Source organism: Grammomys surdaster, unplaced genomic scaffold, assembly GCF_004785775.1.
Source record: "Grammomys surdaster isolate TR1022 unplaced genomic scaffold, NIH_TR_1.0 126271, whole genome shotgun sequence".
Taxonomy (NCBI): domain Eukaryota; kingdom Metazoa; phylum Chordata; class Mammalia; order Rodentia; family Muridae; genus Grammomys; species Grammomys surdaster.
Window position 1 is genome coordinate 6,562,050 of NW_021621071.1, and position 27,747 is coordinate 6,589,796.

A 27,747-nucleotide genomic window follows, 5' to 3' on the forward strand; every position below is an offset into this window, starting at 1 on the left:
AGACCAGACACAGACACACAGACCAGACACAGACCACAGACTAGACACAGACACAGATCAGACACAGACACAGACCAGATAAACACACATACACACACTTAACAATAAAATAAATGTTTTTAAAGGTGAGGTTGAAGTCTAGGAAGATGATTCAGTGGCTCAAGGCGCTTGCCACCTAAGCCCGATGACCTGAACGTTTATGCCCAGAGCCCACATAAAGGAGGAAAGAGAAACCTGACTCTATAACCTTGTCCTCTCACCTCTACACACACCCAATGGCATTGTATGCGTGCACTCACACAGCATGCACACCCATGGCACTGTATGTGTGCACTCACACGCCATGTACACCCATATACTCTCACACGATAAAACACACCATGCACACCCATACACTCTCACACGATAATAATGAAGCTAAAAAAAATTTAGGCAAGGTTGAGACGGGATAACCTTATAGGTTAAAATTATGAAAAAATTTTTTTCAAAAGCAGAAAATACATCTTAAATTCTCTACAAAGCGTTCCTAACTTGTCACATCTATGAAGCAAGACTTTTCAGTTCTGAAAAGCCGGATTTTAGAAACCCATAGATCCTGCTGTGTCAAATGGGTGAAGCCCTCATTCTGTAAATACCTTCCAGCAACTTTCCTGATAAGCTTGCTGTACAGAGCGAGTGATTTTCGTTAAAAAGCTCAGGGTGTATTTCACAACTGGTAGGGGAGACGTCCCAACCAACTAAATTAAAACCAGGGGAGAGGTTTAAACTGCTATTCAACTTACACAACGGAAGCATATTGTGCCGTGCTGGAAGATGTGTAGTATACAACATGTGAAACTGCTGAAGGCTGAACTCTAGCCTGGGATACCCTCCTCGCCCCGTGATCAAAACAGGCCTCTACCAAGAGGTTGATGCACCCTGCCCATCATGTCTGAGGCCTTTAGCATGGGGGACTATTTTCTTTGGGGTATTTATTCTCCTAAAAGTTCTTACATTTTAAAACAAAGAGAGCATGGATTCCAATTGCTATTTTGCTTCTCTCTCTCTCTCTCTCTCTCTCTCTCTCTCTCTCTCCCCCCCCCCCTCTCTCTGTTTTTAGGTTCACCAGCTTGTTACCATCTGGAGAACTCCAGAGATATTTCCCTGATGGGTCCTTTGTCTTTTCATATGTAAAACTGTCCTAAGCTACTTAAATCTTTATGGGTTCCAAAATACTTTCCACTCCCTGCTCTATTTTTCCTCAAATTTTTTTTCTTCGGGGGCCGAGTAAATTGTCAGAAATTATTCTACACCCCTACTGACAGCTCTCCTATTTTTTAAAATTTTAATTCCTTGATTTTTTTAAAAAAAATTTTTATTCCTTAATTTTTACCTATTCTTCATGTCTCAGAAACACCTGGTTGCAAAGAAAAGTTACCCAACATGCTCTACTTTTGTATTAGGACCCCTGAGGCTGTACACCACCCTAGAGCAGAGGTCAACCTTCCTGATGCTGTGACCCTTTAATACAGTTCCTTGTGCTGTGGTGACCCCCAACCATAAAACTATTTTTGTTGCTAGTCCATAACTGTAATTTTGCTACTGGTATGAGTCATAATGTAAATATCTATGTTTTCTGATGGTCTTAGGTGACCCCTGTGAAGGGATTCAGGGTCGCTACCCACAGGTTTGAGGACCACTATTCTAGATTGGGGTGCGGGTTACATCAGCAAGAAAGGAATACCCATCCTCCATCTTGGGAAAAACACCCTCTCCCCAATCAGGAAACATCCTGATGGCTAAAGGTAGGCTTTATGAGGACGGGGGCATGGGAGAGCTTTCTAGATGCTCTGATGGTTACTGTCTGCATCTTTTAGAGGTAGGCTCATGTGTGTGAACATCCTATGTCCAAATAAATGAAAGTAGATGTCAGACTTGGAGGAACCATGGTCATGAAAATAGGGCCCTAGATAACAATTTCAACTTGACCAGTGATGCGGTTAGCACATGGAGCTCTTCTGATGTAAAACTTTGAAACGCTGAAAAATTGCATGAGCAGGTCTATGGTATTCTCCATGAACTTGGGAGGAAGGGTCTTCCCATGGATATCTAGTATTTTTTAAATAATTGGATTAATTAAAAAAATTTCATTTAGAAGCCCAAGTGGATTTATAGTTACATTCATTCTTTATGCTTCCCATAATAAATTCATTACAAAAATATGTTAACTGTGGATTCCCAGGGTCAAAATGGTAAGATGTCACTAGTGTGGCTGCTCTCTGGCAATCAATGACACGCCCAGGTACATGGTAGCAGATCTTTCTCTGGTTCCCACAGATATGGAAATACAGGATGAGCAGACACTCACTGCCGTGGAGATGAGGGGATGTATGATTCATCCAGCTGGCACAGAGCTGATCTTCCTAATACTCTCTTATACAGAGAACTGGTTGTTACTGACCCAACAAAGCCCGGAGAATGAAGAGCAGAGCTCTGACCCCACCACCTTTAGAATTCATTGTTATTGGTACATCTTGTATAAGTGAGGTGGTCTATGCTGGGGACACCTGTCAAAGAAGGCCATCAAGTGTCCCCAGTGAGGACAGCCAAGGTCAGAAAATGCTTGGCCAACCACAAGCTTCTGCATCCTTTTGCAAGAGATGAAGGTTTTAGGGGTTTTATGGTGGTTTTAGTTTCTTTCTTTCTCCCTTCCTTCCTTCCTTCCTTCCTTCCTTCCTTCCTTCCTTCCTTCCTTCCTTTCTCCTTTCTTTCTCCTTTCTTTCCTTTGTTCTTCCCTTCTTTCTTTCCTTCTTTCCTTCCTTTCTTTCTTTCTTTTCTCCTCTTTTTTTTTAAGATTTATTTTTCCGTAAGTGCACGATTGTCCCTGCATGACTTTAAGTGCACCACACATCGGTGGCTGCAGAGGCCACAGAACTTCAGATCCCCTGAAACTGGAGGTACAGGTAATTGTGGGCCGCCTGATGTGGGAGCTGGAGATCAAACCTGGGTCTTCTTGGAGAGCAGTAACACTGTTCATTGCTGAGCGTCTCTCTGGTCTCAGTGCTGGGATCTGGTGAGAGTGACGGTTTAGGGGATGCGAAACGCTCCCTGAACAAGTGTGACAACCTGAATTTGATCATCCAGCACCCATCTAAGGCTGGAGCACATGGCTGCAATTCCAGCACCTGTCCAGTGACACAGGAGATGATAACAAGAGAGTCCCCAGAAGCTTACAGACAGCGCAGCAGCCACCAGCAAGAGTCCCCATTCCAAGGTAGAAAGCAAGAACCGACGCTCCAGGTTAATGTCTTCTGCCGTGTGGGCCAAGGTATACACATCCTCACACTCAGACACACAGGTATGCATGTACAACACACACACACGCGCACGCAACAAGAAATAGAAAATGCTACATTGAAAACAAGATGGCGGAAACAAATCCTTTCTTCAGACCGAAGCTTCATACCTACCCTGGATGATACAACCATTCCCAAATCCAATCCAACATTGTTTTTATGAAGAAGAAAAAAAAAAAAACCCACAAGTCTCAGAGAGGGGGGGGAATACTTTGTGCCTCAGCTTCCACACTGGAAAAAAAAAAAAAAAAAAAGAGGGTGCCTCCAGGGCCTAATGCTAGTCCTGTGAGTAGTAAATGACTTGTTCATGTCGTGACTATTACAGCATCAGGTATGGAGTAATGCCTCGTGATGCACGATGATATGATTTGTAAGCGTGTCCATCCATGGTTAGGATAGGAAATAATATCCAAAGGGAAAGAGGTTCCATGATCACCCCAAGGCTCTGCCCACTGGCCACACTCTGTACGCCAAGCTGCTTACAAACTGTACTCTTAGTTATTGGCTTCTGTGAGGCACTGGTAGATTTGTACTCCCTCCAACCATTTTGAGCCAGAAATGAACTATATGATTTGCTTTGGCCAAAGAGTGACATATTAAAGTGACATATGTCCTATTGAGATGGGAGCTTTAGGAAGCAGCAGACGATGTGATTCGTTCCCTTGCCATGACTACAGTCATTATGGAAACACTGGGACCCAGAATCACCACCAGCTGGGTCCTGAGCATGGGGAGCCAGAGTCCTGTCTCCATCCACATCTGATGGACAATCAGAAGTAAATGATCACCATCTGGCATCTCCATCCTTTGAGAGTTGTTGCTTCAGCAGCATCCTAGTGAAACCACACCAGTACACACCGCTGATGCAGCCGTTATTACTGATGCTATCCAGAATGAGAGTTCTAAAACAATAAACTAGAATGCATTTGGAAGAAATGCATTTGATCTTACAGAGATCTTACAGTTGGAGCCCATTACCAAATTTCTAAAAACTTTTTTTAACTGGGGAAAAAAAAAAAGGTCCTAGTGAGGTAGTTGAGTTGGTAAAGCGACTGTCTCCAAGCAGGAGGACCAGAGTTCAGATCTCCAGCACCCATGTAAAAAGCCAGGCACAGCAGCATGCCCTGTACTGGGGGAGGGGAAAATGTATGCAGGGTGTACAAAGGCAGATTCCCAGAGCTTGCCTACCAACCAAACTAGCCAATCAGTGAGCTCTTTGTTCAGTGAGAGACTCTATCAAAAAAATAAGATCACCTCCACGAATCCACACAGGACCACGCACACTCACATGCATTTATGCATATATCACATACACAAAACCAAATAAATAAACAAAACCAATAGTGGTGGGTTGTGGATAGCCCCGGCCTTGTATTTTGATGCTAATTCCCCTTTCCTGTGAAGGGCTGCAGAGGAGGTGTGAGTCATTACACAGGTGACTTCTATTTGAACTTCTATTTGGAGAAAGAAAGGTTGGTGGAGAGAGAGAGAGGGAGAGAGAGAGAGAGAGAGAGAGGACAACGGAGGAGGAAGACAATGAAGGAGGACTACAATGGAGGAGAAGATGATGGAAGAGCAGGAGGTGGAAGGACAATGGAGGAGAAGCACATGGCCTGGAAAACCAGCAAGTTCTAAGGGTCGCATAGCTGGGGAATAGAGTAGTGTAGTGGTGAATCTGCCCAATCTAGGCGTGCAGCTTATATTCATAATTATTGAGTTGTGTTTTCCGGTCCTATTTAGTTCGGGTACTTACCAAAACAGTGGTGTACTCGTAGATACAAAAAAAAAAAAAACCTTCTGAAAATGGAATGCCAAGCTGGTGGTTTTCACTGACTCAAAGTTTACTGTCAAGTTAGGGTTTCCAAAGGTCCTTCCCTCCTTCTTTCCTTCTTTCCCTCTCTCCCTCCTTCCTTCCTTTCTCAACATTTCTTGTATTTTTCCCAAATTAGTTTAGAAAGAAAGTCCAGACACTACACCATTTAAGTTCTAAACAACACACATGCAAACAAACAGACAAACAAACAAACAAAACCCCAATCCATGTGCACAAGGTTACCTCACCATCTTTGTTGGTAGACAAATTAAAATTTTCTGATTACAAATAATTAACCAGCATTTCCGCCCTGGGGAAGGAACTCACTATTAAGACAGTTGGCAGTACATGTGCCTATGTTTTTAAAGACTTTGCTGGGCCAAGCAGAAGAGTAGAGCCCCTGCCTAGATCCATTCACAAACCACCCAGGTAAATATCAACAAGGGAAAACCTCAAGTTAGAGGCCTGTTTGTTTCTCTTTCAACAGCACTTACCTGGCCATTGTCTCTGATGGATTTCTCTCTCTGCCTCCAGTTGTCTTTGTGCAGGACTTGAAAATAACATTTTTGGTCCCCACACAGGGCAGCAGTAAGTTTCCTGACACGGCAGGATCTCGCAGAAAGTGATTTCAGGCACTTGCGGCGAGGAGGTCTGTGTGGTCGCCAGGGTTGTGAGGGGAGCTGCAAGGCATTGAGAGGAAGGGTCACCGGAAGCAGTAGTGTAGGGAGGGAGAATGGGTTGGTTTTATCATTAGAAACAGGAAGACTGTACCTGAGGTAAGAGCTGTGGATGGTAGAGCAGGCTCTGGAGAGCTTGTAATATTGCTGGAAGAGTACAAAACTGTTAGTGAAAGGGGCCTTCAAGAGGCTTTCTCCCGGGATTGAAGTGATGGCTCAGTGAAGACTCAGGTTCAGTTCCCAGCCCTCACGTTAGGGAATTCAGTCAGCTTGAAACTCCAATTCTAGGGGATCCAATGCTCCCTTCTGGCCTCCTCAGGCACCCACATACACATATAAAGAAATAAATCTTTTTTTTTTTTTAAGTCCTTCTCTCAAAGGAATACAAGATCTGAACTCTTACCTTAGAGGGAGATTTGGGAATCGCCGGTCTTGATCCTTTAGGCTAAGTATGTAGAGGGCAACTATTGTCAAGGCGCTGTTAAAGGGGGGAAAACATTATATGGTAGATCTATTTCCACAAATACCTCAGTCAAGATGCCAGCTGGCCAAGGATATTCTCACAGGCCACACATAACAGGAGGAGGGGAGAGGCAGCTGTAGCTGGCAGAAACACCATGGAACCAGCCCAGTTAGGTTTTGCTGTCTGGGACAGAGAAAAGAGCCCTGGGCTCCTCAGAGTTCGGAGGCTCAGAGGGTACTCTATGCTGAAGGACCCCTTCACAGAGCCGACCCCCGGCCCTGGCAAGACGTTATCAGAGGAAGCCTGTTAACAGCTGGAGGCAGGGCAGGAAAGAGTAAGGATGAATCTTGCTTCCTGCTGGTGGCTTTCATCCATGCTGTTGAGCTGGGAGATAAAAGGAGGCAGAGATCCATCCTGGACCACAAAGCCTTTGCTCACCTCCAGGATCTCTCAGAGTACAATGTATCAGCTAGAAAGAAGGAAGAAAGGAACTGCAACAAAGCATGACGTGACTACAAAGTAACGAAGGTGTCCTTCCGCTCCTAACACAACTGATTCTAGCAAAATTAAAGTGTTCCATAAAGGTTCTAGGGTTTGGGATGTGACTCCCAGTGGTGCTTGTGCGGCTGAACTTTGTGTGCCTTCCTTCCTCTTTGCACAGAGTTTTTATACTCTTTCATGAGTCACCCAGAAGTCTGCTGGAAATGAGGCCACCTGACTTGCCCCGCCTTGCCAGCCTCACTTCACACCTTGCTTTCCAGACTCAATTCCACAGTACTCTGTTCTCCCACAGAGACAGTAGATTTGCCATCATCACTGTGTAAAAACAAAGAGATGTACCACAAACCAATTCCATTCACAGGAAGAGAATTCCTCCCATGTTCTCAGAGACAGCTGGTGGCTGCCCAGCAGACTCAGTTCTTGCTGGAAAAGTGGTACGAAACCTGAAGATGTGTCAGACAGAGCCTGTAGTGTCACCGTGGCAGCTAATCTCTGTGGACCAGTGTCCCTTGCTTTGTCCTTTTTTGTGCCCCCCCCCCACCAATTAATTCTAAACCTTTCCCCAATTTGTGTTTGACATCTGCATGAATGCACAGGTCAGAGGACTTCTAGTGCATTAGAAGGAAATAGACATGTGCTCTCTTCAGAGGCAAACCCTGGAGTTGACCCTTCTTGGGTACAACAGAGCCGGGGACCGAGCTTATCACCTCCCATGTGTGCTCCTGACACTTAGCACTGGGCTCTGAAGATCCGACAACCAGACTTTAAACACAGTGTCTTTACTCAGAACTAGATTCCCTCTCACCTCCTCACTCACAGGCCTGGGGTTGATGCCTCTGGAACATATGAAATATGTCTGCTAAAAGTAGATGCTCGCCCTCTCCCTGGCTAGGAAGCCTGGCAGAAGACAAGTACTTAGAAGAGTGAGAAAAAAATACAAAGGCTCCTGAGGGGAATTTTGGGTCATGATATCGAATTCCTGGGCATCTTCCCCCTCTCCGTCCCCACTCCTTCCCCTACTTCCTCCTCTACTCCCTCCCCTCCTCCCTCCTCCCCTTCCCCTCTTCCACCCCTCCCCACTCCCTCCTCTACTCTCCCCCACTCCTTCCTCCACTCTCCCCTCTCCCTCTCTTTCCTCCACTCTCTCCCCCCACTTCCTCCTCCACAACCACTTCTACTCCTTCCCCCTCCACTCTCTCCCAGTTTCTTTCACTCTGGCCCAGTCTATCCCTGATTCCCACTCTACAGCCACCTCTATTCCTTCCTTCCCCCTCATCCCCCCTCCATTCCCACCTCCACAACCACCTGCATGCAGAGGCAGAGGTCAATGGTTCCTCTCTGCACTATGGAACCACTGCCTCCCTTGCTTGTTTTCACAGTTACTCTCTTAGTGTGGGCTTTGGTTCCATGGCATCAATTCACTCCCACTGTTCCTGGTGTCTCTTCCATACAAGGCTTTCAGTGAAGAAGGCCTAGTGTGCTGAGGCGTATCAGTGGCCAGGCAGCACTGACTGGACCGATTTTATCCTCACACTCTCTCCCAAGTAGACAGAAAGGAAAACAAAGAACTTGAGAAAGCTACATGCAAAGATAAGGCAAATATCACACACACACACACACACACACACACACACACATACACGTCTGCTAAGTCACAATTGAAAAAAAATCATCCTCTCACATCAAAGCACATAAATCGGTAATATTTTCTTCAAGTTATGAATTTCAAAAAGGCTGGCCTCATCTTTAAGCTATCAAAAGTTCGTGCATGATTTTTCTTTTTTAAAAAAAAACCTCCTTGTCTTCAAAGCAAAGAGAAGGTCAGAAAGACAAGGAAGAAAGAAAGAGTTCGATAGCACAACATTGAAGTTTGTCTTACCAAAATGTCATCACAGCGATCAGACCTATAACCAATGTCTGGAAGACCCAGTTAGGACACGACTGTCTCCTTCCTGAGAAAGCGACCTGTGGGATGTTGAAGAACAGGGACAGATCAGTACAGCAGCTGAGGGGCCGGAAACCTGAGCAGCAGGAGTCTCTGGTGCCTCCTTCAGTGGTGACTCCTTCTTACTCGCCTCAGTTTACACTGCTCCTCTGCTCTTGCCTCTCTGAACAGGACAATCATGTTCAGAGCCTCCCTTTGCTTCGTGCTGCAGGCTATAGCGTCCTGTCCTTTCCCTGGAGTCTGTCAGACAATCTTGACTTTTATGAAAGAAGACCAGACACCAGCCTCCTAAGAGACTTGGGGAGATCCAAGTTCCTCCAGATATGAAGGAATAAATCCCCACAGGAAAATGTCGGGGAAGCCATATGAAAGAATCCTACCAAGCCCACCTTATAGTGAGGGTCCCATCCCCACCCCGCCATGAATGAGAACAGCTCTGGGCCCCGGTCATGTTATTTTTTCCATCCATTCAATGAATATTTACTGATGGCTGCGATGTACAACCATAGAGGGTATGATAACCAGTATGTACTGTCTCTAGGAAGGTAATGAAATCCACGTTAGAGCAGATACATAGTGCCATAAAAGCTGGCACACAGGGACCGGGCAAGAAGTAACGGTTGTGTGTGTTTCCTTCCTTCTCACAGCGCAGAGTGGAACCATTGATGTGTTTTATAAAAAGATAAGGGAAGAAGGAATATGTTTGGTGGAGGTGTGGTCAGATGTGAGGGAAGGGAGTGCCTCCACAGGGCCCATGCTGAGGCATCCCTTCCCCCTGAGGGACCAGTCACATGACAGTATAGTATAGAATAGAATAGGACATGGGGTGGGGGTTAGGGGAGTTGAGAAGGTAGTAGAGGCAGAGAAAGTCAGAGAGAGAGAGAGAGAGAGAGAGAGAGAGAGAGAGAGAGAAGAGGAGTAGAGCCCAGCCATGAGTGGAGGGGGGGGGATGGGAATGGGGAGAGAGGAGGAAAGGGGTGAGGGGACAGAGAGCAAGAAAGCAAGAGACCAAGAGAGTGAGGAGGGGACAAGCAGCCCCTTTGACAGTGAGTCAGGCACACCTGGCTGTTGCCAGGTAACTGTGGGGCGGAGCTTAGACGAAATGTTAACAAAGACCACAGGTCTACAGGAATGGGAACAATGAAGAAACAGCTTTAAAATGACCTTTAGTTATTTCTTGGACTTGTTATCTGGTCAAGAAACATGTTCTCCAATATAAAAAGGAGGTATGTAGTCACACCTTTTAACAAGCCCACAAGCCTGGGGACTGGTAGAACAAAGTCTTCTCCCATGATGCCACTGGGAGCAAGTCTGGAAGTCACACAGTCACACAGTCCATGACCGGAACCCTTCTTTTTTTGTTTTTTTTGTTTTTTTGGTTTTTTTTTTTTTGGTTTTGGTTTTTTGAGACAGGGTTTCTCTGTATAGCCCTAACTGTCCTGGAACTCACTCTGTAGACCAGGCTAGCCTCGAACTCAGAAATCTGCCTGCCTCTGCCTCCCAAGTGCTGGGATTAAAGGTGTGCGCCACCACTGCCTGGTGACCAGAACCCTTCTGATACCTCGCTGGGAGTGTTCTGGAGATGCCTGAGTGCTACCCTTACAGAGAGAGGGCTCGATGGAGTTTGTGGGGTTGGTTGGAATTAATATTACTCTTTCCTCATCACACTGCTCTCTACAGCTGCTGGACTCTTCGACATCTCCTTGATTTTGCTCACGGTCCTTTGGCCACACATTGGGAAATGACTGAGAGTCAAGTCCTATACAGATCTCTTCTGTGTCACTGATTCTCATCGTCCTTACCATTCACACAGGAAAATAAAATACTACCCGAGTGCTTCTTGAGTTCTTAGGAGGACCATTTAACAATGTAACGATTCTCCGGTTTGGGAATACCTAAGGATTACTGTAGACCCCCTCACATAGCTAAGAGCCCTGGCAAGTTCTGCCTCAACGGGTTTTATCCGGGAGTGAGATGTCTGTATCCATTCCCGATCCCTTCCCACCTCTCTTCACCTTATTCTGAATTCTGACTTGAACTGTGAGGGCTTCCGCCTCACCTTCCACTGTACATACCAGCTGCCTGGCTTTGGGACACAGAGAAGTAGAGAAAAGTAAGGGTGGGCCTACTGATTGCATCAGCACTACACGGAGGTGACCCAGAATTCCTCCAGAATGTACCTTGGCCAGCATGGAGAGCTGGCAGTCCCTGCCCACACCTCTTAGCACCTAGAGGTCCATTAGCTGTTCCCAGTAGCGTGGTGATCATGAGCACTTACCACTCAGCCTAGGAGCACCCATATGTATGTATTTCCCCCATTCCCCCAATGACTCAAGGAACCCTCTAGAAGCAAAGATCATCTAGTGACAGGCAAGGGAGGTTAACTTCACAGAAACAGAGAGTGCTGCTGGGACAGCACGGGGGTGACCAAAGCATCATTAGTTGTACTTTATCAAGCACCATGGACCATTTCTGCTCCACACCATGAGAACCACAATGATGGTGGGTTTGAAACATTAACAATCATGAGGGTGGGCTGGAGAGACGGCTCAGAGGTTAAGAGCACTGATTGCTCTTCCACAGGTCCTGGGTTCAATTCCCAGCAACCACATGGTGGCTCACAACCATCTATAATGAGATCTGGTGCCCTCTTCTGGTTTGCAGGCAGAAATGCAGGCAGAACACTGTATCCATAATAAATAAGGTTTAAAAAAAAATTCATGAGTGTGTACCCAGCGTTTGCTGTGCCCAGGCACTCTGAGTGTTCATGTACACTAATGTCTAGCATCCTCACAATCACTCAGCAATGCTTGGAGGAAGAGGCCCATCCAACCCACACTTGGAGACAGAAGAAGGCGTAGGAAGGCCAAGTGTCTCATCAGAGATACATGATATATAGCTAAAAAGTCATGAACCCAGAGTTTGGGTTCAAACTTTCCAGCTTTGTAGTCTGCGATTTTAAACACTGTACTCTTGTCACCTACTTGTTCCGTATGTAAAAAAGGAGGAACTATAGGTATTATGCAAAATGTCTCTATGGATTATCAATGAATACACGAGCACGTATGTGAGTGAGTGTGAATGAGTGTGTGTTTGTGTGTGAGAAACAGAGAGACAGACAAAGTCGGGGTGGGGGGGAGGGAGAGAGAGAGCATTTTCCTCTGTTGGTGAAACATTTCCTCCTACAGGGAAAGCTCCCTAAGATAGGAAATAAAACTTAAAATATCTTCAGGAAGTCATTGGAACTGACCAGATTCATTAGGTCTCTCCCATCCTGAGTAGACAATCAATAATAACCTCCGAGCGGCACAAACAACACAAGTTGCCAAAGCCACCCAGACAACCCAGGTCCCTGAACAAAGCAGATGAGCAAAAGATCACTGGTGCTGCCTGGAAAAGGCTCAGAATAACAGAGCCACCTGGATAGGATGCTGTCCAACCTTCCGAGGTGCCTGCAGGGGTACGGTGTGCTCCAGCTCCCCAGCTCTGGGAGCTGTCACCCGTGCCGGGGTGGGCTTTGCTGATGCAGCCGTCTTTGAGTCATTTCTGCTCCTGTAAGTAACCCCTCACCCATACTCCCATAAGTAACCCTGATAAAACTCATTGGCTCACCAAGTTCTCCTTTTGTAGTATTCATATTTTGGTCTGTCATTGGTTCTTTATCTGAGGTGACTATATATTTGTTCATGTCTTTCCAGGAATAAATGTCTCACAGCAATACATGTATACATACATATATACATACATACATACACACACACACATACATACACACACAAGTAGAACGATGCCTATGTGTATATGTTGATGTTCCATGTGAAGGCTGTTGGATGGGGTTCCCTAAGACATGGGGTTCACTAGAGGGGGTTCATGTAAAAAATAGCTGGTAGATTGTTTCTGAAGTGGTTCTCATCATGTTCTAGACTCTTCTTCTTTAGGCTTTTGTTATTTAAAAAAAACAGTTAATAATTATTAACACACCAGCCGAAGAACGCAAATGAGAGAAATAGGCCAAGGAGGAGGAGGTGCTGATTAATTCCTCTAAAATCCTGTGTGTGCGTGTGTGTGCATGAGTATGTGTTCGTGTGTACGTGTGTGTCTGTGTGTGCAGTGCATGTGTGAGTGTGAGTGTGCATGTGTGAGTGCGTGTGTAAGTGCATGTGTGTGTGTAGTGTGTGTGTGAATGTGTGTGTTTGGGTGTGTGCACCTGTGTGCTATGTATGTGCTCGCCTGTGTGTGAATGTATATTTGCGTGTGTGCATTTATGTGTATGTACGTTACTTGTTACTGTGGAAAGAAAACAGGGCCACTGGTGTGTAAGGCAAGTTCTACCTTGAGCTACCCCCACAGACAGTCGTCTGTGTTTTGATTTTGAGACAGGGCTGTTACAAAGTTATTCATTTGATAGCCCAGCCTCTAATAAAAGGCAGGCTTTGCTCTCTCCATCTTTCTGCTTCCACCATCCATCCATCCATCCCAGTTGCCCCATCCCCCAAGTAGCTGGGAGACAGATCTACCCCAGGAGGCTCGCTAAGCCTACCATTTACATTTCAGTGTTTTGTATAGAGAATACGTTCTCCATTTACATTTCAGTCTCTTTACCTTGGTGGGCTTTTTGGAACCTGTCCTTCTTGCTGAAGATGCGCTAACAGCTCTGCTAAATTTGCTTTAAAAGAGAGAGAGAGAATTGATTACTATTCAAATGCCTCTCTAGGAGGTATGTGACAATGGCCCAGGCTGTCACAACCCAGCAGTAGTACTTTCCTTTTGTAAGAGAGTGAAAAAAGAAAAGCAACAGCCATTTGAGTTCTTTTGTGTGTTGGGAGGGGAAGAGTAAACATTAATGATTGCATTAACATTATTTTTGCCTTTTTTTTCTTAAAGAACTAGAGCCCAGGAAATAGCATTTAATTCCTTAACTACTAAGAACAAACAATAAAACAACCACCCCCACCCCCGATAATCAAACATGATTTTTCGTTTCGAATTTAGAAATGACCACCTCTCCTCCTTGAAGGGGCAAACATCCTTTTGTTAACACTTAGCACTTCCTCTAATGGCTGAGGCTCATGTTTTGTTTTAAAAGCACCAACAGAAAAAGTAACAGAGGCATCAGGAGGTGGGGGATGGCAGCCTAAAAGATTCCAAGTAACTGTTGCTCTGAAGCAACCCACTCTCTGCCTTCCTCAAAGTTCTGAATGTACCTGACCGAACTGGCTTCGCTGACAGAGGACTTCCAGCTCCTACTGAGGCGTTTTAGCCTGGCCAGTTTTTTGTTCCATACTTCCAACTCCTCTATTCTTTCTTCCAGATTGTTGGTGAGTTTGCAGAGCTGCTTCACGGCCCCCACATTCTCCATGAAGATCTGGTCCTGGAAAGGAACACGATACAAGCTGCGGAGAGCTGTAGAGTTTGAGGCCACCAGGGAACTGTCTGTGCGCTATCCAAAGACAAAAGACGCCACCGTAAACGGTGGTGTACCCACGATACCAAGTTCACTCTGAGAAATCTGAAGTGGTTTAAAACTCATAACAGACTACCCAAACTGCCAGCTGGGCTGTAAAATGGCTTCTGATCAGTTTGCAACAAAATAAAAATATGTCTTTGTAACGGAAGTAAGGAAACTGAACTGAAGGACACAGTCAAGTCTAAAGTCCAAAGACATATCCTCTAAGACCATTGTGCTATGCTTAAAATCCATAAAAAAGAAAGAGGAACAAGGGGTGGGCTGATTTGTGTGTTTATTGCTAAATCCCCTTACGAAGTGACTGCAGCTCTCCCTGATAAAATGTGCACCAAGTCGTTCAGGCCCTGAAGGAGGCTTCACCAGGTGTTGTGGCACACATCCGTAATTCCAACATCCAGAAGGCTGAAGCAGGAGGACAATCATGAGTTCTAGCTAATCTGGGCTGTCTAATGCCCAGGCTCAGCCTGTGCTATATAGAGAAACCATATCTCCAAAATAAAATTTAGAAATAAATAAAAACAACAATATTACTCTAAAGACCCTGGCTTTTCACTGAGTTCTGCCACCAGGTAAAAATGTGACGAGTTCTTGAGATTTCAGCTTTTTTAGTTATAAATGTGACAATAGTTCTCTTTTTTTAAAAAAGATTTTATTTATTTATTTTATATATATGATGAGTATGCTGTAGCCTTCAGACACACCAGAAGAGAGCATAAGATCTCATTACAGATGGTTGTGAGCCACCATATGGTTGTTGGGAATTGAACTCAGGACCTCTGGAAGAGCAGTCAGTGCTCTTAACCTCTGAGCCATCTCTCCAGCCTGTGACAATAATTCTTGAGATATCATTTCTTCTTTAACATCTCCGGAGTGATCGTGTGTAATTCAAATTATAATCCAGCTCTCAAACAGAATGTTTAAAACACACTTAATCCTTTTTGCTCAATGAAAGTCACTAAGACATCTGAAGAGACAAAGAAAGACTGGGGAACTCACCAAAGCCAAGATGCCCCAGCCACATCCTGTCCGACCGCAGGGTTCGGTTGTACTATGAATACATGCCTATCTTAGCCATAACAAAAAACATTGGCAAGCTCTTGTCAGATCTCACCCAGACCCCATGACCTTTCCTCCTTCTCTTCTCTCTTCTCAAAAGTTCAAAGTCCAAAGCAATGCCTGTGTCTTACAGAGAGAGCAATCTATTCCCATACAGTGAAGACACCCCCCGCCCCTCAGACCAATGTCTCAAGATTATGTATGGCTGGGATGTATTGGGGTTGTATGTTTGAGGATCTCATGCAAACTGAAGCTTTCATGGTTTCAAACCATAAAAAACAATCACTGAAAAGGGGAATCAAAGTATGGTATATGCAGGCAGGGAAATGAACTAGTTAAACCTGTTATTTTGTACAATGAATATATGCTAATATAGTATGGACATTGGACAGATACATAGTAATACATTGAAGGATCAAGACGCTGAACATTCCAGAGTTCAGGTTCAGTTTGTGCAATTTTAAAGACACATTTGTCTTGAGATGCATTGAAAGATCTTCTTAATACCCAGCCAGCCAAGGAGATCTAAGGAAGCCCACTGATCTTGTCAGTTGGCCATTTGTCCATATTGGGTGTTGCATGCTATCTCCCTGCCCAAATGGAGAGTCTGTGGTGGGCGGCCATTGTGTTGACTCTTTGTTAAATAGCAAATGACAGCAGGCAAATTGAGAGGTGCCAAGTTAGCAGCTTGGAAAAGCAGAAAGCTCTGGGAAGCAAAGGACCAGCAGGCTCATCTCTGAGGCCCGTGTTTGCTTTAAGGGTGTGTGTTTGTGTGTGTGTTTATGTATGTGTGTATGTGTGTGAGTATGTGTGTATATATGTGTGTATGTGTGTGTGAGTATGTAAGTATATGCATACACATGTGTGTATATGTGTGAGTGTGTACGTATGTGTATGAAAGTGTGTGTATCTATGTGTGAGTGTATATGTGTGTGTGTATATGTGTCTGTGAGTATGTTTATGTGTGTATGTCTGTGTGTATATGTGTGTATGTATGTGTGAGTGAGTGTGTGTATGTGTGTGAATGTCTGTGTGGGAGACTATATGGGTAGAGGCCAAGAAACTAGCAAAGGACACACTGTGACTAGAAGAAAGGACATTCTAAGGGAGTGGGGTGGGGAGACAACAAACCCAAGTAAAGGGGAGAGTTGGGGGTGAAAGAGGAAGCAGGAAAGGGGGCAGGGAGATAAGGGAGAGGCAGGGCTGGAAAACCAACCCAATGTAGTCCACATAAAACCCCATTTGGAATCTTAACTACTTTCTAAAGCTACAAAAAATAAAAATATAATAAAATACAAAGAAAGAAAAAAATAAAGTGAGTATTTAAAAATAACGACGAACCATAATTATACTAAAAGGGCATCTTATTTTTAAAAAGCAAAGAAATAAACAGAACGTTCGATTGAATTTCTGGTCTCACCTTACAGAAAGAATTTATTTTAAATGTGTCTTCAAAACATTGATCGACTGGTCCTTCTTAGAAAGATACATTCCACACAGAAGATAAAAATAATTAGCAATGAAAACTTTTAATAATCATACTGTGAGTGACAACAGTGAGGAATTATAGGTTCACGTACGCCATCCACGATTATAACTGAATATAACAGATTAAGTTTTGAGGCTAGAAGATAGAAACACAAAGCCAAAAGTGTAAGTAAAGGACTAGCAACTCGAAGTTTAAATTATAAGTATCGCCATGGATCCCTGATGTATTCTGTCTCCATAGAGGGAAGCTATTTCCTATCTCTAACCATGATCAAGTATAATAAAAAGACATTTCTCACCCACTAACAGTGAGCACGTTCATTGTGGTCTTTAAATACCGCTCACTGAAGGGAACCAGGGCTGAGGAGGAGCAGCCCCAGGTTTGAGGCAGGCAGGATATGAAGAGAGAGCTCAGACACCTCTCTGACAAAGCAGAGGATGACCACCCACGACTGTGGTATGTCAGAGCAAGCAGGAACCTCCTGAAGAAGCCAAAGAACATCAAAGGGCACACTGCTGGAATAGATCAAAGAATCATACATGTTTTAAAAGCACCCACGGCCATACCCAATTTTAAAATGTTTTATTGGTTGCCTTCAGAAGATATTAGAGGTTTATTTATTTTTTTTCAGACACTCAAATAAAGGAAGGAACGAAGCTTTCGCTTCCTTGACTGCACATCAACTACCTCTCTGATGAGGAAAACAGTCTTTGTTTTAATAGGATGCCAACAACCAAATAAAGAATGACAGAGAATCATTGTCTGCTACCCTGCTCAAACAGTGAAATTTAATAGAAAGTTATTCCTAATGGCTGCCCAAACCAGATGGACGTATGTACTCCTTTTGTGTTACATATACATAAAAAACAAAACAAAAATGTTTGTGAAATTTCAGCACCGACTATAGTAAAATGTACCATAATTGGTCAATTTTTCTACATGATAATGGTGTGGTAGTTCCGTTTTTTAAGACATAGTCCTCCCCTTTCAGAAAGATGTCAGGCTGGGGAGAGAGCTCTCCACCTGAAGTCTTGGCTGTGTAAGCACAAAGGTGTAAGTTAGGGACCCAGAACTCAAGGGGAGAGAAAGAGCCATGCACGCATGGTGACACATACTTGTAACTCCAGCACTAGGGAGACAGAGACAGACAACCCCTAGGACTCTCTGTCAGACACTCTAGGTTAATCAGCAAGCCAACAAGAGACCCTGTCTCAAAAAAAACAAGGTTGATAGTATTTCTAAGGAATGATAGCCAAGACTGGCCTCTGGATTCCAGATACTACGAGTGCTATAACACACACACACACACACACACACACAGAGAGAGAGAGAGAGAGAGAGAGAGAGAGAGAGAGAGAGAGAGAGAGAGGGAGAGAGAGAGACAGACAGACAATGTTAAAGTATCTATAATAAAACGCTATAACTCTGGAACTCAGCTTAAATAATTTAGTTGGAGAAAGGTGAGAACTTGTAGCAGGTTGGAACTGGACTTTAAGATGCCCTCTGTAGACTCACGTGCTCCAACACTTGGTTGTCTGATTGGCAGGTGGTGTTATATTGAGATTTGTCACCCCTGGGATGGGCACAGAGCTTTCAAAAGTGGGTCACTGGGGATGGACCTTCGAGGGGTGTAGCCCAGGCTACCTCCAGCCTGAATCCTCATCTCCTCCTGCCTCCTGTTCTTGCAGCCATGAGCTATCCTACCATCAGGGATATCCCACCGGAATCACAATAAGTCTTTCCTCCCTTAAATAAATTCTGTCAGGTATTTTGTTACAGGAATGAGAAAAAATTGTTAATACACTCTGCACGCTGAGTGAGATGGGTGTGGGTTTCATTACTGTGGTGGTTTGAATGAAAAATGTCCCCTACAGACCTCAGGCCTCATGGGGAGCGGAACTATTAGGAGGTGTGGCTTTGGTCTTGGAGGAGGTGTGTCATTGTGGGTGGGCTTTGAGGTTTCAGAAAGCTCAAGCCACGCCCAGTAGCTCATTCTCTCTTCCTACTGCCACCATGATGATAACGGACCGAACCTTTGAACCTGTAAGCCAGCCCCAGTTAAATGCTGTGCTTTCCAAGAGTTGCCTTGGTCATGGTGTCTGTTCACTGACATAAAACCCTACGACAGTTACTATTCTAATTTTGTGTGCATTAAAGCTCTTTTGGGCCGGGCGGTGGTGGCACACGCCTTTAATCCCAGCACTTGGGAGGCAGAGGCAGGCAGATTTCTGAGTTCGAGGCCAGCCTGGTCTACAGAGTGAGTTCCAGGACAGCCAGGACTACACAGAGAAACCCTGTCTCGAGAAACAAACAAAAAACAAAAAACAAACAAAAACTCTTTTGGGACACTAGAAAGAGGGCTTAGTGGTGAGAAGTGCGTACAGCTCCTGCAAAGGATGTGAGTTTGAGTCCCAGCATCCGTATGACCCCTGAAAGCTGCCTGTAACTCTAGTACCAGAAGGAATCTAATGCCTCTGACTTCCAGCCTTCTCGGGCACCTGCACTCACATGCACAGCACCAAAATAACAGCGATGATGATGATGATGATGTGGTGGTGGTGGTGGTGGAGGAGAGATTCATTAAAAAATTTTTTTCTTTAAAAATAAAAGGATCTTCTGACAGAAACTGTTCTAGGGTTTCTAATGTAGGTTCAGGCTTTCCTTTTGTTTAATGAAACTAAGGCAGAAAATAGTGAAGATAGGAATAGCATTCTGTGATTACAAGACATCACGGGTGCCATCTTATTGCTCCCTAAGCTTAGATTACAGAGGATGTTAAGCAACAAGGGTAATAGTCACAGTGGGTCATGTGGTCAGTAGATTTCCAACTCAGCTGTCCAAATCACATCGGCCTTCCCCCTCTCTGACCTCCTCCCTCTCCACTCACACACAGGCCATGTCCTATCCTACAGCTCCGAGCCCACCTCACCCCACTCCACCCCATGCCTTTTCTCCACCACGCCCTGAATACGCCCGCTCCTTTCTCTGCTTCTTTTTAGAAGAGGTTTTCCTCAGCACACCGTGACTTAGCTCTAACCCAAGCAGTGAAGAACGATAAGATCCTCTCTAAACTACTAATCAACGCCTTCCGGGAGGGATTTCTAAGTCTGTCTTAGGAGACATAAGCAATCGCTGTGCATGCCTAGTTATGTGTCAATAATGACAGAAGGCCGGCTCTAATTTCTTTGGCTCAGAGTTTTCGGCACCATAGATCTTTCAGGAGTCCTATAGGCAAGAAGATAATTCACGTGTCTTTCTATTTAGGAAGTAATAAAGATGCGGATGGAATTTATTACTCCTTACTGCTTATAATTATGGCCTGTCCTGACTTTGCAGAAATTCCTAGGATCTGTGATTGCGATCAAGTCTTCCTAAAAGACTTAAAACTCTGACTTTTGTCCAGCATCTCAGTGAGGCTTGTAAGGATGTTCAAAACTAGTAGTAAATGCCCCTGACCCTGGTCACAGGGGCTCACTGACAGTAATTGCCCAGGAATATACGTCATATACATCATATACATATATACATATACATACACATACACACACATACACACACACACATACACATACATACACACACATACACACACACACACACACATATACATACACATACATATACATGTGGATGCTCGGGGAACGTTTTCTTCACAGTCATGTCTAGCCTTCATGTAGAGTTTGAATTAATTAATGCCAAGAGCGTATACTCTACACTGAAACACGTGGAAAGGTTTTCTTATTGATAATCACCCTTGCTTATAAACAACAGAACCTGATTCGATTATTTAGCTCTGTCCAGCTGTCAATGGTCCAATACCTCAGCTGAAACACAACTTCATAGTTGGGATAAAAAAAACAAATTGTCATAAAAAATGACCGCTAATGTCAGAAAAGGATAATCTTGGTACTGCACACGGACACGTGAAGTACCTCAGTAAGGCAATTTCTTTTTTGCAAAAGGGGCTGCAAGTGCCAGAACCCAAATGCAGCCAGCAAGCTTCTGCAGCCAACACGGCCTCTGACTTTTACTCCTGACGTAGGTGGCCAACGTGCCTCATTCCATAGTGGGGAGCTCCTTCTGATGTGATTAGGTAATCAGCAAGAAGCAGGGACACTCAGGGAGTAGGAGCTGCCTTCTGGTCAACTAGAAAAACAGCAATGAACTGTTTTTCACCTGGGCCAGCCTGGAAATCCAAGTTTATTCTCTGGGACCCTCATGGTGGAAGAACAGAACCGACTCTGAGCAGTTGTCCTCTGACACCCACGGGTGTGCTGTGGGAAACATGCGTGCAGTTACTGACTGCTTCACTTCCCACAGACTTTCTTATCCACTGTTTGCACAGAGTCAACCCTCCTTCATCACGCACTTAGGCTGTGTTAAGCATGTTCCTCAGCAGGAGGGAGTAAGCCAGACACCGCAGACACAGCTCCTGCCTTCAGAGAGTACACTGTTCAGTGGAGAAACGGCTCATTAGTAAGAAGAAAGCCAAATAAGTACATAGTTTAAAAGTGTTATTAGCACTACAAAGAAGGCCAAAACACTAAGAGAAATGAGCATCACTGCCTACAGCTATTAGGAGAGCTTTAGAAAATTAGCTTTTTTTTTTTTTATAAGAGTACCAGGAAGGAATAAAATAACAGAGGCAACACACACTTACACACATATACACCAACTTGTACACACACATACATACACCTACATACACTTCTATGCACATTACACCTACACACATATACACCTACCTACACACACATACCTACATGCTCACACCTAGACACACACATACACACACCTACACACACACACCTATACACAATACATCTACCTACACACACATATACCTACCTACATACACATACACCTACCTATAAACACCTACACACATATACACCTACACACACATACACACACATACACACACACATACATACACCTAAACACACACACACACACACACACACGAGACAAATAAATGCCTGGAGTGGAGTGCTGGATCAAATTCACAGAAGGAGGATTCTAAGTACCAACTCCAGGAACGAGGTCCACAGAGTTCTTACTAATCACAGAAAGATAAAGCCAATTTCACTCAATAATAAGCAAAATTTAGGAAGTCAGATGTCACATCAGTGCTATAGACGAGCACCAGCCAACGCTCTGCTGGATTGTTTTTGTTTGTTTTGCTTAGATAGGATTTCATTCAGTCTAGGCAGGCTGGACACTTGTGATCCCCTTGCCTCAGCCTTCCATGTGTTGAGACTACAGATCTGGAGCGCCAAACTCAGCCAGGCAATGTTTCACAACAGGAAGACTGCCTGCATCCAGTACCCACTGCCAGCTTAGTCCCAGCTAGACCCTCCTATTGCATCTCCCTCCTCCCATCAGGTCTCTCTCCCTCCTCCCATCAGATCTCCCTCCTCCCTCTTCCTAACTGGTCCTATAACTTGGGTTTATGGTGCTGTCCTAATCATGTCTTTTCCTTACTTGCTCCATCCTTTCAGCTTCTGTCTGGCTGTCGCTACAGCATTGGTTCTCAACCTGTGGGCTGCGACCCCTTTGAGAGGTAAACCAACCTTTTCACGGGGGTTTCTTTGGAAAACACAGATACTTAGATTATGGTTCATAACAGTAGAAAATGACAGTTATAAAGTAGCAAGGGAATAATTTTATGGTTGGGGGTCGCCACGACGTGAGAAAGTCTATTAAAGGGTCACAGAGTTAGGAAGGTTGAGAACCACTGCTCTAGAGCCTCAACTGAATGCTGCTTACCACACAGATAGTGGGGAGCTGCATCATGGAGTTCAAAGCCCCTGCTGGAAGCTTCTCCCCAGCCTCATGTTTCCAGAACTGCTATTTCACAGGAGACGAGAGTCTAAAACAATCATGAGAAGATTTCTGATTTTTAAATATAGACAACAGATTTGCAAGCTTTTTTTTTTTTAAACTATGAGAGAAAAGTTATCCTCAGGCCAGACGTGGCCACAGGCTTCTCATCTGTGACTTTCGTCCATAATCTCTCCTTTCCTGGAGTCTTCACGCTTTTGCTACCGCCTCCTCTCTGCCCCCAGCTGCTCTCCAGAGTCCCGCAACCCACACATCCATCTGGACATTCTCATCTTGAGTATTCAATTGACATCTCAAAGGGAAATCTGAACTCATCTTTCCCAGAAAAAAATCATATCTTCAGATTTTCTTATGCAAATAACCACTTCTCATCCCTTCACTGAGATTCAGAAACAGAACATTAATATAAAGAAGTCCTTCCTGGATATCTATAGCTTATTCAACCCTAGACTTGACAGCATGGGATGCAAGAGTTCTCTGACCTCCAGAAAGGGAATGACAGACCAATAGGATGAAGACTCAAGACTATTTTCAGAGGCCTGAGGCTGTAAAGAGTCTGGGTCAACCAAGACATCTGAGAACTTGTTAACTCATGCTTCCAATACTTGTTAAGTTTCTACACTGCTTGAAGGCCTAGGGTGAAAACCACAATAAAGCACTAGAGAAATCATTTTGAAAATATAGATTTTGGCTCTCACATAACTATTTAGAGAGATCGACAAGTAAATCTACAGATAATTTCAGTTGGGTACAACTACTCTCCAAGCTGCTATGAATGACAGTGTACACTATTCTCAGTAGAGAGGTCCAGCTGAGGGATATGTAGGTGGACTGGCTAGCATTGTGTGTCAAGTTAACACAAGCTGGAATTATCATAGAGAAAGGAGTCTCCCTTGAGGAAATGCCTCCATGAGATTCAGCTGTAAGGCATTTTCTCAGTTAGTGATCAAGGGTGGGACGGCCCAGCCCATTGTGGGTAGTGCCATCCCTGGGCTGGTAGTCCTGGGTTCTATAAGAAGACAAGCGAGCAAGCCAGGGGAAGCAAGCCAGTAAGTAACATCCCTCCATGGCCTCTGCATCAGCTCCTGCTTCCTGGCCTGCTTGAGTTCCAGTCCTGACTTCCTTTGGTGATGAACAGCAGTGTGGAAGTGTAAGCTGAATAAACCCTTTCCTCCCCAACTTGCTTCTTGATCATAATGTTTGTGCAGGTATAGAAACCCCGACTAAGACAGTAGGGTCTGTGCAAGGTCACTGTACACCTCGGAATGACCCTGAACATCATAAAAGAAAGTGATCTGGGGCAGAGATCACTTCAGATGCACCATCAGGGAAGGCCTGGGCAGTGAAGTCCGGATGAGACTGCCTGTGGGAAGAGTCTCTAGGAGAGAAAACTCTCACAGCTCTGGGGCAGAAACATACTGGGTAGGTTTGAGGATGAGAGAGAAAACATCTAGTAAAAGATAAGCTCACTAACAGGAGGTGTCTGCGTGGGTGGTTAAGGGGGGCAGGTCGCAGCCTGGAGAAGGGGGAAAGGTGTCTTAGTTAGGGCTTCTATTACTGTAATAAAACACCATGACCATAAGCAAGCTGGAAAAGAAAGGGTTTATTTCATTTTACAGCCAGCCCATCATCCAAGAGAAACCAGGGCTCGACTCGAGGCGGGAACCCAGAGGCGGGAACTGAACTGATGCAGAGGTCATAGACAAACACTCTGACAGATCAGAATGTGCATTTCAGGGAGACCCCCACTGGGTTGTGTGGGCTTTGAAGTTTGGAGAAGCACCCTCGGATGAACTGACAAAGTATAAATTACTCTCCACTCTATCATCCATGCCCACTGCTTAAAAAAAAAAATCCCCATGGCAATGGGCCTTTCCTCTCATACCTAACTCACTCGGTGCACATCAAGCCAGTGGCAACATCATCTGTGAGCCTTGCAAGAGAGCAGGGTATCATGAGATTGACAGGCACGGTATTACAGGACTACTCAAACCACACAGGCTGTATCACTGAGAGAGGAACTGTCTGACTTAGACCAGTTATCCATCAAGGGGGGCGCTAATCTACAGCCACGAGGGCATCCTTCAACAGAGAACAATTTGAATATCAAAGATTTTAGACAAGCCCTTGGAGAAATAAATGAGACTCGTAAATTGTACTGTAAAAGTGACCCACTTTATGTTCCTATTGTGGAATTTAAACACGATTTCATCACACACACACACACACACACAACCCTGCAAAAATTTCAACATTTTGTTTTAATTATTAATTATTCTAAGGGGCACATTGAAGAATTATAATTTTCCTTGTATTATAGAACGTAAGTATTTTGTTACAGGCTACAGTCCTGCTTTCCTTTTATTTTCTTTTTAACTCTTTAATTATTTTGTGTGTATGTGTGTATTTTGCCTCTGTGTATGTCTGTGTGCCGGGTGAGTGCAGGACCCAAAGGATTGCCATTGCAGATGGTTATGAGCTGCTGTGTGCATGCTCGGGATTGAACCTGGGTCCTCTGGAAGATTGGCAAGTGCCACTAACCACTGAGCCTCTCCTCTACCTATAGTTTCCTGTTTTTAAAGACAAGGGACTGTCTAAGTGGTCAGCTTAGAACCTTTGGAAAATTTCACAAGGCCCCCTCCCTTCCCAGAAGGGGGAAGTCCTTAGAGCACATAGGGACCTCTTACCCCCTGGAAGAGAGAGGTCATAGAACATGTACACACCTCTCCCTTCTGGAAGGAAGAGGCTGATCACATTCCTCAGGAAAACCACATTGGCAGGGGGTGGGGGGACAGGAACCGTTGGCCACCTTCAGACAAGGGAAACCCAGAGCACATAGACACATTCCTCTGGGTAGACCAACCTAAGGACCAACCAGTTTAAAAGTCACACTGTTCTGCCAATCACATTGTACCTAGGGGCTGTTGCTCTATTTCCCTGAAAACTGTATAGAAACTGGCCGAACAGGCTGCCTGAGGTCATTGCCTCTCCTTTTGGATGCAGGATGACCCCAGCGCACTGGAACAATAAACTCCTCTTGTTTTTGCATCGATTTCCAACTCCATGTGGTCCACTCAGGGGTCCCCTGTAGCTAAGGCGCCTCAAAGTCTTACAGTACGGTTGAGCTTTTTGTTAAGGTTTCCCATGCTCTCTGGACCTTATTCTGAGAACAACCATGCAAAGTGCACTCTACCTGGGCCAGTTTTCCTTCAGTACTCCCCGCTGACAAGAAATTCTGATCATTGCATAGTCCTTTTCCCCTATGGGGTCTATTGTTGTTGTTATTGTTGCTATTGCTGTTGTTATATGCCGGTAATACATTGTGTGATAATTGGTACCAATTCTCTCCACAGCTCAGCGAGTGATTCTTTTCAAGCCCCATCTCTGGGTGAACTGTGCCTGCCTGTTGTGCAGCCCCCAGAGGCGTGCAGCAGCGAGCGACAGCCGTAGCTAGCTGTAGACACCTATGGAGTAATTGATTACCTTATCCACCATGAGGAAGTTCTCCAGGGTCTCCCCATCTCCACAGGCGACACCCCCAACCTCTCTTACGGCTCTGGGCAGGATCTCTTGCACCTCCTGGGCAATCATTCCTACACACGAAACATTCCAACAGGGTTAATGGGGGTGGGGGAGGGGGAATGCTTGCAGGGTTTCCGACATCGGAATGGAACCCCGACGGCTATGAAAACTCTTTGGAAAGAGGCTTTTACCTCAGCTTTCCCTTTGATCTATAATTGAGGCGAGAACCACCACAGAATTAAAAGTAGAAGTCCCCCACTCCTTCCCTTCCTCCTGCCTTCTCATTATTAAGTCCCTGCCTAATGGGGAAGGGAGGCGTGAAGGGTAAATAAATATCTTTACATTCATGTACATAGTAGGAAGCTTGTTGCTGGTTTGATTCCATTACGTTCCTATAGGAGACGTTGGTCCTTCACTGTTCCTGCTTATTTTTAGGATTCCCAGGCTAAGGAACGCATCACAGTGCTGATATTCTTAGCTCTACCCTTTTCTCATCTCCATCCCCGGACTGTCTAGCCCCGCCCCCCGCTCCCCGCCCCTAGCTCCCACCCCCTACCCCGTCTTGCTTCACACAGCTTTTGGCTCTTGAACCCGCATCTCACAAGCAGTATATTCAAAATATTCTACCAGGACTTGGGGGTACAGCACGGAGGTGTTACGTGAAAGGTAACCCGTACATTCTCTAGCCTCCCGCCCCGCCCTCGTTCTAAGGTCTTGAGTTTCTCAAAGGATGCGTTAGATCGACAGGGTATTTTCGAAAGCCCCGGCGCCCAAGCTCAGGCTGAACAGACAAGGAGAAGCTCCAGAGCTGGCCACAGAAAGTTAAGGAAGGTTTCCGTGTCTGTACCTGTTTGATGGGCAGTGTTTATCCCCATGGCAGATGCAAATTCAGGTTTGTAGTCGTACTGAACAATCCTCATCTGGGCTATTCTTCTCAGCTGTTCGTTCGTGTCAACCTGTTTTAATTAAGGGAGAGCAAATTTCACCTGGGTAGATAGTTGTTATTCAAGTCGATGTTCTGTGTGACCCCGAGAGACGAGGAAGACTGACAGTGAGGTGAGAAACTTCTTTCTCCTCAGGGAAGTCAAAGCTAGAGGATCCACACTGGTTCTCAGACCCTCAAAAAAAGACCATGGGAAAACATAAATGTTTCCATTACTGTTCGTAACACTTGCAAAATGACAGTTATGGAGGAGCAATGAAAATAATTTTATGGTTAGGGGTCACCACAACATGAGGAATTGTATTAAAGGGTTAGAGTATTCTGAAGATTGAGAACCGCTGCTCCAACAAATGGAATCAGAGATTTGAGTATACATTACAGGGTCCGAGAGTCTCCTCGCTGCTTTTGTCTTTCTTCTCTGAAAAGTCCAAGGATTTTCATTCTGGAGAGTCTGTTTAGGATACTAACGTGTCCTGTTCGACGCCATCCACAGGTGTGTGACCCAGCCTCTACTTACAAACTGAAAATGCATTGCCAGTTCAAAGACAACCTCTAAGTAAAGTGGGATCCCACATCTTGTGTTACTTTGGACATTGCCACATGGAATTTCTTTCAGTGGACTGTCCTGTATTCCCTCCCCAAGCCTCTTGGGGTTCAGGTTAACATAGATATCCTCCCCTGCTATTGGGTCT

At 44.9% G+C, this 27,747-nt stretch overlaps 1 protein-coding gene across 1 annotated transcript in view; it reads right to left on the minus strand.

Moving 5' to 3' along the window:
• Positions 1-27,747, minus strand: part of Myrfl (myelin regulatory factor like) — a 112,188-nt gene that overhangs the window by 9,297 nt on the left and 75,144 nt on the right. The window contains exons 12-19 of the mRNA XM_028759039.1: positions 26,960-27,068; positions 26,074-26,183; positions 13,939-14,105; positions 13,337-13,400; positions 8,669-8,754; positions 6,229-6,303; positions 5,920-5,972; positions 5,643-5,828 (exon numbers count right to left, since the gene is read on the minus strand). Coding sequence (XP_028614872.1) covers positions 5,643-5,828; positions 5,920-5,972; positions 6,229-6,303; positions 8,669-8,754; positions 13,337-13,400; positions 13,939-14,105; positions 26,074-26,183; positions 26,960-27,068 — 850 coding nt within the window. The remainder of the gene's footprint in view (positions 1-5,642; positions 5,829-5,919; positions 5,973-6,228; positions 6,304-8,668; positions 8,755-13,336; positions 13,401-13,938; positions 14,106-26,073; positions 26,184-26,959; positions 27,069-27,747) is intronic.